The sequence below is a fragment of the Salminus brasiliensis genome, chromosome 20 (assembly GCF_030463535.1).
Source record: "Salminus brasiliensis chromosome 20, fSalBra1.hap2, whole genome shotgun sequence".
NCBI lineage: Eukaryota > Metazoa > Chordata > Actinopteri > Characiformes > Bryconidae > Salminus > Salminus brasiliensis.
This window is the reverse complement of record NC_132897.1, coordinates 20027949-20043367: the sequence shown is the minus strand read 5'-3', so window position 1 is coordinate 20043367 and position 15419 is coordinate 20027949. Positions and strand designations below refer to the sequence as shown.

Sequence of the window (15419 nt, the reverse complement as noted above, 5' to 3'; positions counted from 1 at the left end):
ATGTTTCAACCAAAGCATGAACTGCCCATTTAAGGTCCACAGCCTTTCAAGGACTTTGACATGGCCACTATAAAACTGTTTTTTTTCCACCTTTTGAGCCATTTAGAAGTGGACTTGCTTGTGTGCTTCGGATCACTGTCCTTCTGCATAACCCAACTGCGCTTTAGCTTTAAGTCACAAACTGATGTGCAGACATTCTCCTGTAGGATTTTCCTTCTAGAGAGTAGCATTTATGGTCCCATCAGTTGTGACATGGTCAGGGAGCTCACAGCACAGAGAAAAACATGTTGTGACTGGTTAGGGGCTTGTCTGCATATTGTACACCTCTGTGATATCAGCGACTGAAAGACACTGCTATAACGACTCACTAACAACACACTGTGAAGCCCTAGTTCACGCTGTCACTTGACAGGGTGAAGTATATAGACTCGAAACTTGCTATGTTTAGATTGGGTCAAGACTGAGACAACTGTCAACAAGTCAACCAGTGAACTGTAACTGACCTCTTGACAGTTTTCCCACTTAGGCTAGGAGATGTCATGTGCCTTGCAGTTCTCAAGTCGCCTCTGCTTTATCTGCTGCCATTTTAAGACCTTCTGTTTTCACGGAATGAGTAAAGTGATGGCCTGTGTTTCATCATCATTTGTAAACAATCAGGGGCTGCATACTGATCTCACTAGTTATAGACCATGCAAACAGAGCGACCTATTGACCTAAAGTTCATGACTCTTTAAAGCCACTGGTTTGCTAAAATAAACTTGCACGTAGGTAATAAATAATTATTTCACAAATATTAGCATATCCTTCATCACACAAATCAGACATTTTTAATAGTTGATTCTATTGATAGTCACTGCAGCTTTACTGGTAACTCTTTTTTGGAAATAACGCAAAGGACAATTTTCATTTGCCTAAAGTTTCCACAGAATGAATTGATTTAGCTTTTAAATTGTGATTTAATATAAATAGTAAGTATGTAACTTTGGTTGGGATAATAAAATGTCCAGATGCTGTTTTACAAGCCTGTTACTTTTTACAAGCCTGATGTCATTTCCCTTTCATGGAGGCCAGAATAGTGCTGTTTTTAGGCACTCTAATGCAAACATAAAAATTATTATTTTCTTGTAATTATTCTTGAGTCTTACTGGATAGTGTTGCTGTCCATGTATTATGGGAAGTTAGACAGCTGAAAAGTAGCTGTAGCTGGTTGGCTATGCTTAGCTATTGGCCTAGTATGGATACACACACCGGCACTTCTCCAAGCGATTCCTCCCCTTGTCAGTTAGGGTTCTCAGAGCTGTTATTAGTCCGGTCAAGTAGGTTTAGGTTTTAGATTAGCAAGGATACCCGCTCGCTTCCATATTCTCCCCAATCGGCTGTTGCATTTCACTGTGTCATAGCTTTAAATAGGCCTTGGAAGGTATTCGTTAGTGGGCTGGGTGTAAATTTTTCCCAAACTCAGTGGGAAGAAACAAACAGACTAAGATGGATCTCCTACCTGCGGGCCACTCGCTGCATGACTTGTGCCTCCTTCATGCGCTGCAACTCTGACATGTAGGCCATGATGCGGGAGTTGCACGTGAGGAGGCTTTTTGAGGCCTCCAGAGCCTGGTCCCTCTGAGAGCATGCTGCCAGGAGCTTACATGCTCCCTCACGCATTCGGATCTCATGGTCAATCTTCTTCTGAATGTCGCTGTCCTGGAAAATAAGTTGAAAAGCACAAGGTCAGTTTTTTTTCCAACAGGTCAGGTTTTTTTACAAGTATATTTTGACTCTTTATTTTTTTCTTTATTTATTTTGACTTTTTCACTTTGTTGGCACCTTTACATTTGAACAGTGTAGTCACTGAATGTAAGTCTTAAGATTAATAAGCGAATAATAAGCCTATATGTCTATTTATTGCAAATATGCTAATCAGTGCAGCATAATGAACATTTTCAGCCAGTAGCACAGTCTTTCAATATTTCTGAACTTCCCTACTTTGGAGCCAAAGCTTAAGACACAGTACTCAGTAGAAGTCATTTTACATTAGCAGCAGCTTAAGCAAGCATGTCATCTATGATAAAAACAAGACACAATAATGTGACTAAACAATCACTGGCATGTAAAGGCATTTCACAGATCTAAAGATTTCCCTCTCTCCCATTAAACGTGCCCCCCACTCCTTTACGGACTGTGAAAGCAATCCAATGACACCACTGTCTGACTGTCGGCTCCACAATTGGGCCAAGTCCCAAAACCGAGTGTTTCAGTTCAGTCATGCGTGAAGCTGGGTTCAAGTGTCAACTCCGTAGAAAAAGCAACCCAGCACTGGTACCCTCAGGTCACCCCCCTCTGCAAGGCAGACACGAACATGGTGAATCATTCATGCTCTCCCACTGAGGAACTGTCAAAACATGGTACCACACCTTGTGCCCCTGGGTCTCTCCAGGGGCTGAGGAAGGTTTTTAGGATAGCAGAGAACGTACTCAAGTCAAAAACGGTCGGTGATGTTGTGGTTGCGGCTTAAGTAGGGCAAGTGAAGTGTGGCAATGTGTAGCCACTCTGAAATGTATGGCACAGTAGGAATTAGGGCTTGGCAATATGATGATGTTAGACATTATCATGATTAATGAAATCACATTTAAGCTGTTCCATGGTCCACAAAATAATTTACAAGTGGAGAACATTTCACACAACTGCCAAAATGGTGAGGTCAGGCCATTCTAGCAAGTCCAGCCCAGGTGCAGACTACAAGGTGCATAAAGAAGTTTCCAATAATCCTAAATTGTCATCACGGGACCTATAGGTAGTTCTAGTTAAGAAGGGGCCGTTGAGAACAATGTGCTTTGGACAGATGAATCCAAAGCTGAATTAGTTAGTAACAAAGCTGAACTAGGGACAGTAACCAAGGATGTTTGACGCAGACCAATCAGCATTTGAGCACAAAATCCTCATTCCAACTGTGAATCATTGATGTGGAATTGTCATAGCTTGGGCCTTTGAAGCTGCCAATCATGGAATTCGCTAAGAATTCAATAAAGACCACCAAGAAGTCCAAAAACAGAAGCTGCAACATTACACAGCTGAAAGATGTCTGCTGGGAATAATAACCAATAACCAATTGAGGTTATTTCAGCCTCAAATAGAGGTTTCTAAACAGTTCCACTGCTCCACAGCTCAATTCTGGGGGGCTGTATACCCCTCTATGACCATTTACTAACAGGATCATGTTTATCTGCTCCAGAGAGTCCTATTTTATTGGCTATGCTTCTCTACAGGCACTAGACAAGCTGTGTTTGTGTGTGCACACATTTGCAAGCCATACAACCTCCATCTCTCAATACTGTTCAAATAAAGATCAAATGTCCGTAGGTTTAAATATCTTAAAGACAAAGGTTTTCATGGGGTGTTCTCATTTTTTTACATCACTGTAGTTGTGGTAACGAGGGAAGAGAGTGGAGAGAAAGAGGTGACTAATGGCTTTCTGTTGCGACAGATTAGCCTGGGCAAAACGGCACTGAAATGACTGCAATGCAGAGAGCCCAGTCCAGTCAGCAGAACGGGAAGAGCCACATTTGCAGCGGCGAGAGAAAGAGAGCGATGAAGAGAGAAGAGACAGAGAAGAGGAAGGAACAACGAGTGAAAAGTAACAATGCATATGTGCCACCCCTTGACCTCTTGACCCCTTGACCATGTCTAGGTCCTCCTCATGATAAACACAGAGAGGTGTTTTGATGTCGGGCTTTTACAACTATACAGTCCACACCACTGCAACCAGTTCGCCCACTTAAGAAGCTTGACTACCTGCGTTGCCATGGTGACGTCCCATAAACCCTGTATTGGACAGCAGCTTGAGGAGCTCATTAAGAACAAGAGGGGGTTCCAATTAACATGACAGCTCGCAGATGCGTGCAAACACACACACACGCGCACACACACACTCCCCATTTGAATTATTACCTCTCTCTTTCCAACTGGCCCCCAAGAGCAGACCGATCTAAGCAGGACTGTCAGTGATGCAGTCAGCTTTTCATGTCCTCTTCAGCAGACACACACAAACAAATAGAGACGTCTGATGGGCAATTATGATACATTACAAGTCATTAGTGCTATGTAAGGTCCTGCTAAAGAGAAACACGATGAAGCACAAGGCAGCTGCTGTGCATCCAAATTCAAGAGACGCACGGCGCGGGATCAAAGAACCTGGCAAAGACGACAAAACCACTGTCGCCATGCAGCTACGATCTAATGCATTCTATTCAAATCAAATCTGACATCAGAGAACAAAGGACGCACCAGAGCTCTGGCCAAATGAGAGAAAACCCTCATCAGAGTTCGGTATGTGCATGTCTATCACTGCTGTCTGATCGAGCAAAGTATTAGAAACTCCATACGAACACTAAATAGGCCGGTCTTCATGTTGGATCCATTCCTTTGAGATTCCTTTGGTCCATGTTGACGTGACACTTCTGCTTTGTGACATGGTGCATAATCATGCTGGAAGTAGCTGTTAGAAGATAGGTAAATTGTGGCCATGAAGGGAGGTACCTGATCAGCAGCAACAACACTCCAATAGTCCATGGCAATTAACAGGCCAAAGGTGTGCCTGGACTGTTGACACAAGACAGGTTGGATCCATGAACTCCTCATGTTCACTCACACATCTTTATTACAAGCATTATGAAACCTAAAGTGGTTCTACTGTGCCATCACTCAAAGAACCATTTGTAGCACCTTCATTTTAGAGAGAGGATGTGAAACTCTGGAGACATCTAGAGGGTGGAATGGGAGGACTGCTAAGAGAGCCAGATGGAGACAGAGATAGTGTGAAAGGGGTGGAAAGAAATGCAACCAAAAAAAAAAAGAAAAAAAGCATGCAATAAAGAAATTAGAGTGAGCATGTGAGCGTTGGTCTTCTAGCCTCGGAGCATCACGTGACTCGGCCAGAACAGTAGCTCTCGTCTGAGGCAGCCAAAGGCCTCCCAGTATTTATAGCAGTGAAATTACCAGGCTGCTCTGGGGCTTTCCCAAAAAACAGTACGGTGCTCAGCTCTGCTTCAGTAATAATGACTTTCCGTGCCACTGTTTGATCGGCTTACACACACCCAAGCTCGTCTGAGATATCGTTCCGTAAATGTGCCCCGTGCGAAAGCACTCTAACGCGAGCGGACATCTTTTCAGATGAACAACGAGACATTGCCAGGCCTTTCGGAAACCAGGCCTAAGTGCACACGATGAGCCTGAAGACAACTGCTTTGTTCTGAGTGAATGTGGTTTGCATCAATGCCCCAGTGCATTAGGTGAAGCAATGTAAATGCAAATGCCATCTATTTGGATGGAAATCATAGAGCACACTCTCAGCAGCTGCTACAACAAACATGTACACACTCTTGGATTCTGCATGTGTACAAACGTACACAACTGAAGTAGTGTCTTGTTCCAAACGGATTATTACTATTACAAATCATTTAATAATTTTAATACTATGACTAATAAGACTAGCAGGTCGTCAAAGAGCGTTAACCGGGAAATGATTAAGGACAGAGTCCTTTCTAATGAATGCATTTAGCTACTCTGCACCCATTGCTGACACACACATGGCTAAATATTGTGATCATAATATTTTTATCGTCATCATACCACCTAGCCCTACTTTAGATTGTGAAATTGGAAGACCCCTCCCTGGCCTAGCATGAATCAAAATGACAGACCATGAAGACCTATGATTTCAGATGATAGTTATGCACATAAAAAAGATCCACAGACCCTGATATTGTTACATAATCCAGCCTCTTTTAAAATTCTCGACTCTAATTATGTCAATCCATAATTTGATTGGCATAATGTTACTACCATTAGAAATAAAGTTCTTCAAACTCACAGTAGTGTCTAAAAAGAGCCAAACCTAAAAGGCCAGAGCCGCTGTACACACCCGCTATAATCAGGCACCTGCGTTAGTCTAGAGCTAAAAAACGTCTGTTGCGGTCTGGATCTGTGTGTCTGCAGACAAACACTCTAGAAAAAAACACTCTCTTCTCACACACATACAGGGTTGCCAGACACCCCTCCCTCAAGCCAGGTGCCAGGGCAGGGCAGCATGCCAGGCAGAGTGTGAATATGTGCCAGTCGCGGAGAGAGAGAGAGAGAGAACAAGCATGTGAGTGGCAGGCTTCTAATGCAGGGTGTGAAAGAGTGAGGGAGCAAGCGAGGGAGAGATGAAGAGAGGGAGGAGGAGGAGGAGGAGGAGGAGGACAAAGCCACAGTTCTGTTCTCTTCTGTTCCCAGGTAATGAAGCATGAGCAGTGAAAATGAACCCAGATGGGAATAACTGAAGAAGATGAAGTCTTCACCCTGCACCAAGAGAAGAAACGAGAGAGGACAGCACACTGGACCCTGGCCAATCGAGCGGAGTAGTACAAAGGTCACTGAAAGCCATCCTATCCCAAACACAACCAGAAGGTCTCATGAAAAGTTACGAATACAGTGAGACCTGCAAGACAACCTGTCTCAGTCAAAGCCCAGGAGATGCTTCGCCATTCAGGGGGACAGTGATCCCAAGCAGTGGTCCATGAGCATCATCCAACCAACATGACCAACCTGTAGGACATCTGCCTGGAAGGATGGGTGAAAAATCACTGTCAAACAGTGATCAAAGCTGGTAGAAGCTTATTCTAAAAGACACAAAACTGCTACTGCAGCAAAACCTACCGTATAAGAGCAGAATGACCTAAAATATACCAATCTTGCTTATTTCTCTGTGATGCTAATATTGGTAGATTCTATAAATGTTTATATTGACATCGGCAGATACACTATATGTGTAAATATTTTTATATTTGCACCTGCACAGCTTGTCTAGTCCATATAGAGAAGTAGTATCAATAGAACAGGACTCTCTGGAGAAGATAAACATGAACCTGTTAGCACTATGCCTAATTCCAGGTGTGGGCTAGAGGGGTGTGGCCCCCCAGCACTGAACGGAATGACGGTTGGTGCTCCATCCAATACTTTTAGAGAGTTGGAAAGTTGAGGACGAGGTGAAGTGGTGATCATCCAACATCCTGACCTTACTAAGGCTCTTGACACTGAAAGCAACCAAATCCTCACAGCAGTGCTCCAGAATCGTTTCCATCATTTTCCTTGTGTATATAGTGTATATACACAAGAGATAGAGAATATGGGATAGAGAACCTGGACCTTTTTCAAAAGTCTAAAGTTACAAACACATTCTTCCAGGGATAGAAGCATTTCATCATTGGAGCCAAAGACCAATACTGCAGTCAGTAAAAGCCTTGAGACTTGAGAGCCTTGTGTTCCTACCAGCAAAGTGTTTTGTCAGCTCACTAAATGACCTGAAAACTAATTACTAGCTTTGCTAACAGACCATAATTGGCCAGTGCCACCTCCTCTATTCTATTAAGTATTGCCAAATGTCCTCAAATTGTGCTAATTAGTTCCTTGCCCATCATCACACAGCACTTTCTAGAAAAAAAAACAAACAATGTAGTAACTCCACCACAACCAAGCTGTGTCGGAAATGGATTTTTTTTGGGCAGGAAGCACACTGAGTCATGGGAAATTACTTTGGTCTTTGGAGAATACAGTTCGCTTTTGAAGTCTTCCGCTCGGAAAATGCTTCAAATACTTAGCAAGAGACTGTCTTGGAATGAAAAAGGGCAAAGGATGAAAAGACGAGAAAGAGAGAGAGTATGACAATGGCCAAGCACTTGGAGAAGAGTGAACAGACTAAAACACACACTTCACTGCCTTTCTGGGTTACTGTGTGTCACACCGATGCATTTATTCGTTAACGCTCTAAATGAACAGACGCCAGCAAGTCATCTCGATTTAGAATGTAAAGCACAACCAGTATTAGACTGGCTGACACGTTTGGTATTTAAGCTCTCCCACCAAAATGTCATTATCTATTGTTAGCATGTGATGTGCATTTGATAGGCCCTATGCGTTTGCTATCATTGGTTTGAGCGAAGTCTCCTGGGGAGGAGGTCTCAGAGACAGACGCCCTCAAATCATTTATTTGTGCTGTCATGCCTTGCCTGCTCTGGGTCTCCCGCTGGGGATAAGACTTGAACTTTGATCCCCTGTTCATGCCATATGCCTTTCCTGGTCATAACCTCACAGAGAGGGTCCAATCAAAGCTAAGAAAGACCGGTCATGTGACAAGACTGACGGGGGGTGGGGGGGCTAAGCTCTTCGCTGATATATGGAGGTAATTAAAAGCAATGATGTGCCATTGGTCATTAGTGGCTATGCGTCATTTGTCATAAGTGACTGCCAAGATTTATCATCTGTGCCTTTGCATAAGTGAAACTCTAGATGAAACCTTTCTAGATAACAAAAATACTCCAACTTCATCCAAACCTGAGAGCATGTCTTTCGAACATTCGGGAGACAGACTTTTTTCCCCCCTCTACCTAGAATCATGCATAGGGGTATGGACGGGCATCAGGGTCAGTCCGATTATGAAAAATGCAGAAAATGCTAAAGCAAGCGGTGGGAGTTTTGAGTAGTTGATTTAAAAACAGCCCATTTTAAACCTCAGCAGTGTTACAAAAAAAGAAATATATATATATAAAATACATGAAATAATTGTGGAACATTATCAGATAATACTCACATTTCAGTACCAGAATGGAAACCATAGTTAAAACATTTTTTTAATAGAAGTATATGTAAAATATTTTCCTTTCAAAATGAAAGATACACATCAAGTAAAGCATTTTGTAACTATTTTGTTTCCAGCTAGTGATTATTTTCATTATGGATCTATTGATTTATTGTTTTTTTTACTACTTGGAGACTGTTTTTTTGCACTTTGAAATGTTAGCATTTTTGCTATATCAGTATTAAGCAATTGTTTGTGGTATGATAACCACTAATTTTCATAACAATATACATAACACCAGTGCGTCACTATTCAGGACACAACTAGAATTGAAACTAATTTTTAAAAATACTTTTATTAGTAAAAAACTGATCTGTCAAAAAAGTTCAAGTAAAATAAAAAAAGAAAACAGTATACAATGTAGGTTACAAAATTGGGCCTGTGCTATCCAATGTAAGGTTGGGATTTTTTCAAACACTGCTGTGCTCCCAGTGACCTTCCTGTTCTGTTGTTTTCAGTGTTCTGTATATCAAGATAAATGTGTTTTCAAGTGCTGTTAAATGTGGAAAGTTTCGTTCTACTTTCTCTTAAGAAGTAATATTGAACCTTTTTACCATCATTAAGATTTGTTAAGATGTTAGATTCTGAAACTTCAGAAACTTTGTAGTCTAAAGGAATCTTTTGTTTTCTACATTTTTAGCTTTCAATGAAAATTTTCATATTGCACTAATTAGCCAAGATTCCATCCCTAATCCCCTAAACATCCTTTATTTTAATATTATTAATGGACTTAATATGAATATGAATATTAATATGAATATAATATGAACTTACGTACACTTGAGGACTTTTTAACATTTGAACTGCTGATAATAGACTAATTAAATAGTAATGTAGCCCAATAACATCTGTACTTGTGGGTTTTAACACTGCAACAAAAACTAAAGTAAGAACTGAGAGAACATCCTTTATTTAATTTAATTAATTAAATTAATAAACTTTAATCCATCAAAAAATGCCAACAATAAGTAACCAAATGTCATCCCAAAAAAGCAGGAGAATCATAAACAGCCTGTAACTGTTTCCCTCCAGTCCAGATGGCTTAAGTCAACCCATTAAGTGTTGTGAGGTCACTCCCAGCCTTTAAAACGTGGTGGTGGTGGTGGAGGTGGCTGTCGTCATGGCTTTTCACTGACTGACAGGAGCAACTGTGGCCAAGACAATAGTGGCTGGAGGAAGGAATGCAAGTAGAGGAGGAGAGAAAGGGAGGGAGAGAACAAGGGAAAGTGCAATCTAGAGGGCTGGTCCTAACCACAGAATAGTCGGAAATGGGAGTAAACCTGGCTAGGCTGATTACACATCTGCGTGAACAGGAGCGAGACTAAGAGGTACTGGAGTGAACGCTGACCACAGGCATGCACACAGTCATGCAGGCCATCATATTAGTGCCTTCCAGAGGCAAGTCATCAGGGTTTATGGACCAGCTCCAGCATGACACGCTAAAACAATGACTTCTGACTTTTAATTAACAATATTGGCTCCAACTGTGCCAACAGGCTGCAGCTGCCAGCCCTCCTGAAAATTAAACCCACACAGCACAGAGTTTCTAACGCAGTGCAGAAGACTGCAGCAAGCGACACCCAGAAGCAAAACACAGAGGCAAACGCAGAATTCCTGACCACACCCCAACACTCCAGCTCTCACTGACCGAAGATGGCCGGCCTTCAATTAGCCGACCACAGTTATGCATCCGCCGCACCTACTCTTTCCTCCTGGTCCCAGCGCTCTTTCTCTCGCTCTTGTGGGTTCAGAATGAAGGATGCTGGACGTTCCCATGACTAAGGGTGGGGAAGAAGGTATGCTGTACATTGATGAAGCAGTATGTTGTCACGGTCACTGGTTGCCCTTCCTTGGAGCATCATTGGTAGATACTGATCACTGCATACAGACAACACCCCACACAGTTCACACTTCCAGTCCAGCAGCCTTATGGTGCTTGAGTCATACCAATGTTAGCACACCAGCACCAGCTCTTTTCGCAGTGGTTCCTCTCATGATTAGGCACCAGAACGGCTCCGGTAGCAGAACAGTGCCATCGTGGAAATGTACGATGCGCAATGATACGCTAGTTAAAACAAAGAAAATATGCACCAACATGCATCTTACACTGGAGATCCTCATCTCCTGTAAAAAGAAAACACTGCATCCTTTACAATGACCCCTTTCCTACATGCATGAAACTCTAACAAAGTCTGCATTGAGTCCAACAAATGCTCATCAGTACTCAGTTTCTATGACTACCAGAATAAAAAACAGCCATTGTTTGAAAGTAACAGTGTAGGCCTTTCTTTTCTCATTTTGTCTTGGATGGATTATATGGTTGAGCTGTGTAGGATACAACGTTTAGAACACCACCCTAATCCAACACAAACTTGGCGAAAAGCAGAGCTGACTGTTAACATGGCACCACACACAACCAAGCCGTCAGAAAACAACAACAACACTTTAAGATGTGTGTTTGTTTGGCGAGCATCGTGCAGGCTAAAATTCCATGTAGAAAAGGCATTCCATTTCCATTAGAGCTTCAGCAGCACATAGCGCCCATTATTAGAGCACAATAGGCCATTTGTGATGTGTGTGTACGTGTGTTATCTGCAGTGCGTGGTGTGTGACTTTGGCTCTCCAGCCAGCTGTTCGCCCCACAAGGGCGTGAAGGCTTTCGCCGCAGCTGGCCGCTGGCTGCAGTGTGTGGAAGGCTGAGAAGGGGTGGTGTCTGTGTAAGGAGCAGTTTGTTTCGGTGTGATCCAAACCAAGTGAAATTCGAGTGTGTTAATGTTAGCTTTGTATGGCTATGTCAGTTTATTAGGAGAGAGGCAGCAGTGTTAACCTTAAGCAGGGTTCTAATGTAAGCTTTTTGCTAAGGAACTCGAACACTGGAGGTCATTCGCTATTTTTTCTGTTCCAGGGCAGTAGTTCCGCTCTGTCTGTAACTTGTCACTTCTTCACTGTTGGAACAGAGGTGGAACAGAAAGTTCAGTTGTACATATGAAGAACATCACAGTCATTATACCTAACAAGTGCATCCCAAATACCTGTGAATATCTGTTTAGGAGCTTCATGTGTGGGACAATAGTGGCTCAGTGGTTAGAGTGCTGGGTTAGCAGGTCAGCAATGCAGTCATTGTTGGTCCTTGAGCAACACCCTTAGTCTTTCCTCCTAAAGCGGCATAGTAAGGCTGATCCTACACTCTGACCCGTGCTTTCTAAGCTTGGATATGCAAATAAATAATCTCGCAATCAAATCGCAATAGATAGTAAAAGTAATAGTAACCTGGGGATGTTCCAGTGATTGAGGTGGTTTGGAGTTCGCTTCAAGTGGACTTTGGTTTGTTCTGTTGTAGGCATGGTAGCTATTTGCTCCCTGCGCTGTGTATGTGTATGATTGCTTGATTGGTTGGTTCAATGTATTTGTCAATGCCTAATAACATTCTCCTACTGCTACTTTTTGAAATGCCATGACTGTAGAAAATGTTGTGTGGAACTGTGCAATCAAATCCACACTTCCTTTGGAACTCCTGGGTGTGGAAAAAAGTGTAAATACCCTAATTGTGAAAAGGGCTTCAGAATAGCATACTTTTCCCCACCCACAAACTATGAAAACCATGGCAGTGCTTGCTATTCATTACATTCTGCTTGCTGGGCTAGCTCAGCCCTGATTTCATGGGATCTACAGAGTGAAGGATGGAGAGAATCATGTATGAAATGGACTGGAGAGCTGATTTATGTGTATGGGATTATGCTTATGCAGCCACTGTACTGCAATTGTGAAATGACAACCCATATCAAAACACTTCCTTCCACATAACATGGTTAAAGACAGGGCTCCATAAATCACAGAACCCAATTACCATAGATTTGTCTGACAATGCACACAATGCATACCATATGTAATACTGAATGGCCATAGTATTTAGAGAGCACAGGGTACTCTTGCTGAGCAGGACTCCTATAAGCACATGTACTTAATTGAAATGCACCAGGTGGAGCTGCAAATTCAGCTGACACAAGCTAAAACGCCACAGCCCAATCACACCAGAAAGCCAACGTCTACAAGCATTTACATACTGAGTATGATGGGTAGCAGCTCTAAATGAGGACAATCAAAGACCTCAGAACTTCAGGGTCTAATATTTTAAGTGTCTAAGATGAACTATCTATTTTCTCCTCTCTCTTGGGTCTCATAAATGAGGTGACCCAACTTATCTTCATCACACACTGACATTAGCACTATGAACAGCCATACTTGGGAAGCACTATTCTGGTCGGCTTTGATGATTTAAGTCCAATGGCCAAGCCTAGCTAAAGTACTATAGGCTGAACATGCGATTATACCGTTGTGGTTGGAGGTTTACTGAGAGACAGAGACCTTCAAGTTTGCCCAACTTCTCAGCAGATCACATAGACAAAGAAAAAGCCTTATGGAGGAAAGTGTTATGGTCAGATGGGACAAATAGGTTTGGAGCAACAACGATGAGGCATTCAACCCCAGGAACACTGTAGCAACTGTTAAGCATGGTGGTGGTACTGCTGGGTTATGGTGATGTTTTGCTGCCAGAGAAACTGGTACATTACACATGGATTTATGGAATAATTAAGAAGATGGGCTACTTCACAATACTTCAGCATGATCTCAAGCACTCAGCTACACAGTTGAAACTAGCCACAACTGGACGTTACAACCGGACATGCTCTTGGAATGGACTTTCAAAGTCCGCCTAAAAAGCATCTGGCCAAAGCAACTTGCTAAGGGTCACTAAACCAAACATTAGGTGTGCTGTATGTGCAATTCTGACACTGTCATCATTTTAGAAAACCCCAAAACAATTTAACTTTATGCATAAAAGGAGAGTAGAGAAGAGGCCCAACATTGCCAACATAAACTTTAAAATGAGTTCTGACCACAACTTTATGTACATATGATGGATTATCAGGATCTTGCATAACCCTTTTCTAAATTTTGGTTTATCGTAATGTGTTTTGTGCGGGTCAGTGTGGTTTAATATGTCCCATAACATTGTGACATGCTCTGATGGTTTAATCTGATGCATTAAGTGTAATAACCTGCCAATGGGGAGACATCGGTAATGGCACTTATCCAGCAATATCACTCCATTATCAAGGCTAGATTAACCGATTATCCAGCTTTTCTTGTAAGCTTAAAACATGAAAAGCGGAGTCAACTTCTTAGAATGGGCAACGTAAGCCTGGGGATTAACAGTGATTTGTTTAATTGTAGGAGACTTGTCCCGCTATTAGAATTTACTTTAGTGTTTAAAACTGGTCGTCAAGCTTCTACATGGCTGGCCTCGCAAGTCTTAGTGCAAGTTGGAGAACACACACAATTCCACATGCTTTGTACACACTCCCCTGGGTGAATTCATCCACCCCCACAGTGATGCTTGCCAAAACTCCACTAATCTCCTCACAGCACCCAAACACGGCATGTTCACCTCAGCTCCATCACAGCACACCTGTTTACCATTGGGTAAAGATAGGGCTTCAGAGGCGAAGGGAGGATGACCCTCCAAAGTTCCTTGTGAGCTCTTGTCCTCAGCTACACTGGAAGCTTCCTTAAATCTAGTCATCTCCACATTTATTATGATGAGATTCTGGCAATATTAAGATAAGTACACCTATAATGAGTCAGAAATCGGAGTCCACCCAAATATGATCCAATCAATAGAAGAAACCTTACCGCACCTGCAGTCCTTTGAGCAGTAATTCTTGGAATAAGCAAACAAAGTCTACCAGCCACTTAATAACATTATTTAAAATAAGTCTAAAAACAAGTCTACAATATACTGACTGAATTTACAATGCTTTTACCCGCCAATATGTGCTGTTTATTGTGTACACGGCGCTTGGTCGTGTGCCTGATTGCTTCACTAAAACACAATGGCTCATCTGTATTCCCCGGTGGTGGTTAATCCCAGGCTTTCACGCTGCTTGAGACTGGGTGGGGAGATGCACTCTAATCAGCTCAGGCGGCCTAATTGGTGGCTAAGCACCTCCAGCTGCACTAAGTATAGAGGCCTGGTGGAAAGTGGGAGCAGCGACCTTGAGGGACCAGCAGGAGATCAAGACGTGCTCTACTGACTGAGGCCCAATGAAGAGCCAATCAACTCTGCTTAGTCTGAAGCAGGCCATGCCCCACATCTACAAAAAATAATTTCACTCTCACATTCGGAGCTGGACAGTAAATTAGACTACTAGGGTGGTCATGATTGCTCGGTTTTTAAAACTACATTTACAGTCTCGATAAACTGCCAATGATTAAAATAAGTATTGAAAACGTAAGGCTCTGCCCAGAAGGTTTGTTAAACCTATTAGCGTAGGAACCTGGTAGGATCTGTGGAGACAGTTGCATTTGTCAGACAACCTTTGCATTTCATGCAATGTTGTGTGTTGGGTGGCACTGGGTCTTTTTTTAGCCTTCGTCCAGCCTGTTCAAAAATACCCTCCAATCCCCAGCTTCACTGGCTTTACTGCCTGGTTTGGGTTAGCTAACGTTAACATTGACTGTGCTCAAGTTGTCAGAGAGCACACTGAAACCCCTGGTGACGTTAGTCTCTGGCCGTGTCCCAATCTGCATACTGCCGCACTAAACAGCATGTTTGGGACACAGCTTCACTGTGTAACGTTAAGGTTAGTCCTGGCTACAGTGGAATCAGCTTATAGCTAGCTATTACTTGAGGGGATGGTGTGGGCTTTGATTCTTTATGGTTCATTGAGATTTACTGTTCCCCCATAAT

At 42.6% G+C, this 15419-nt stretch overlaps 1 protein-coding gene across 6 annotated transcripts in view; it reads right to left on the bottom strand.

The window, feature by feature from the left end:
• rtkna (rhotekin a) overlaps positions 1 to 15419 on the bottom strand; it is a 79427-nt gene that overhangs the window by 15718 nt on the left and 48290 nt on the right. For all 6 annotated transcript variants that reach the window (XM_072664812.1, XM_072664811.1, XM_072664807.1 and 3 more), the window contains one exon: positions 1499 to 1698. In XM_072664812.1, the coding sequence (XP_072520913.1) occupies positions 1499 to 1659 (161 nt within the window). In that variant the 5' untranslated portion in view covers positions 1660 to 1698. The remainder of the gene's footprint in view (positions 1 to 1498; positions 1699 to 15419) is intronic.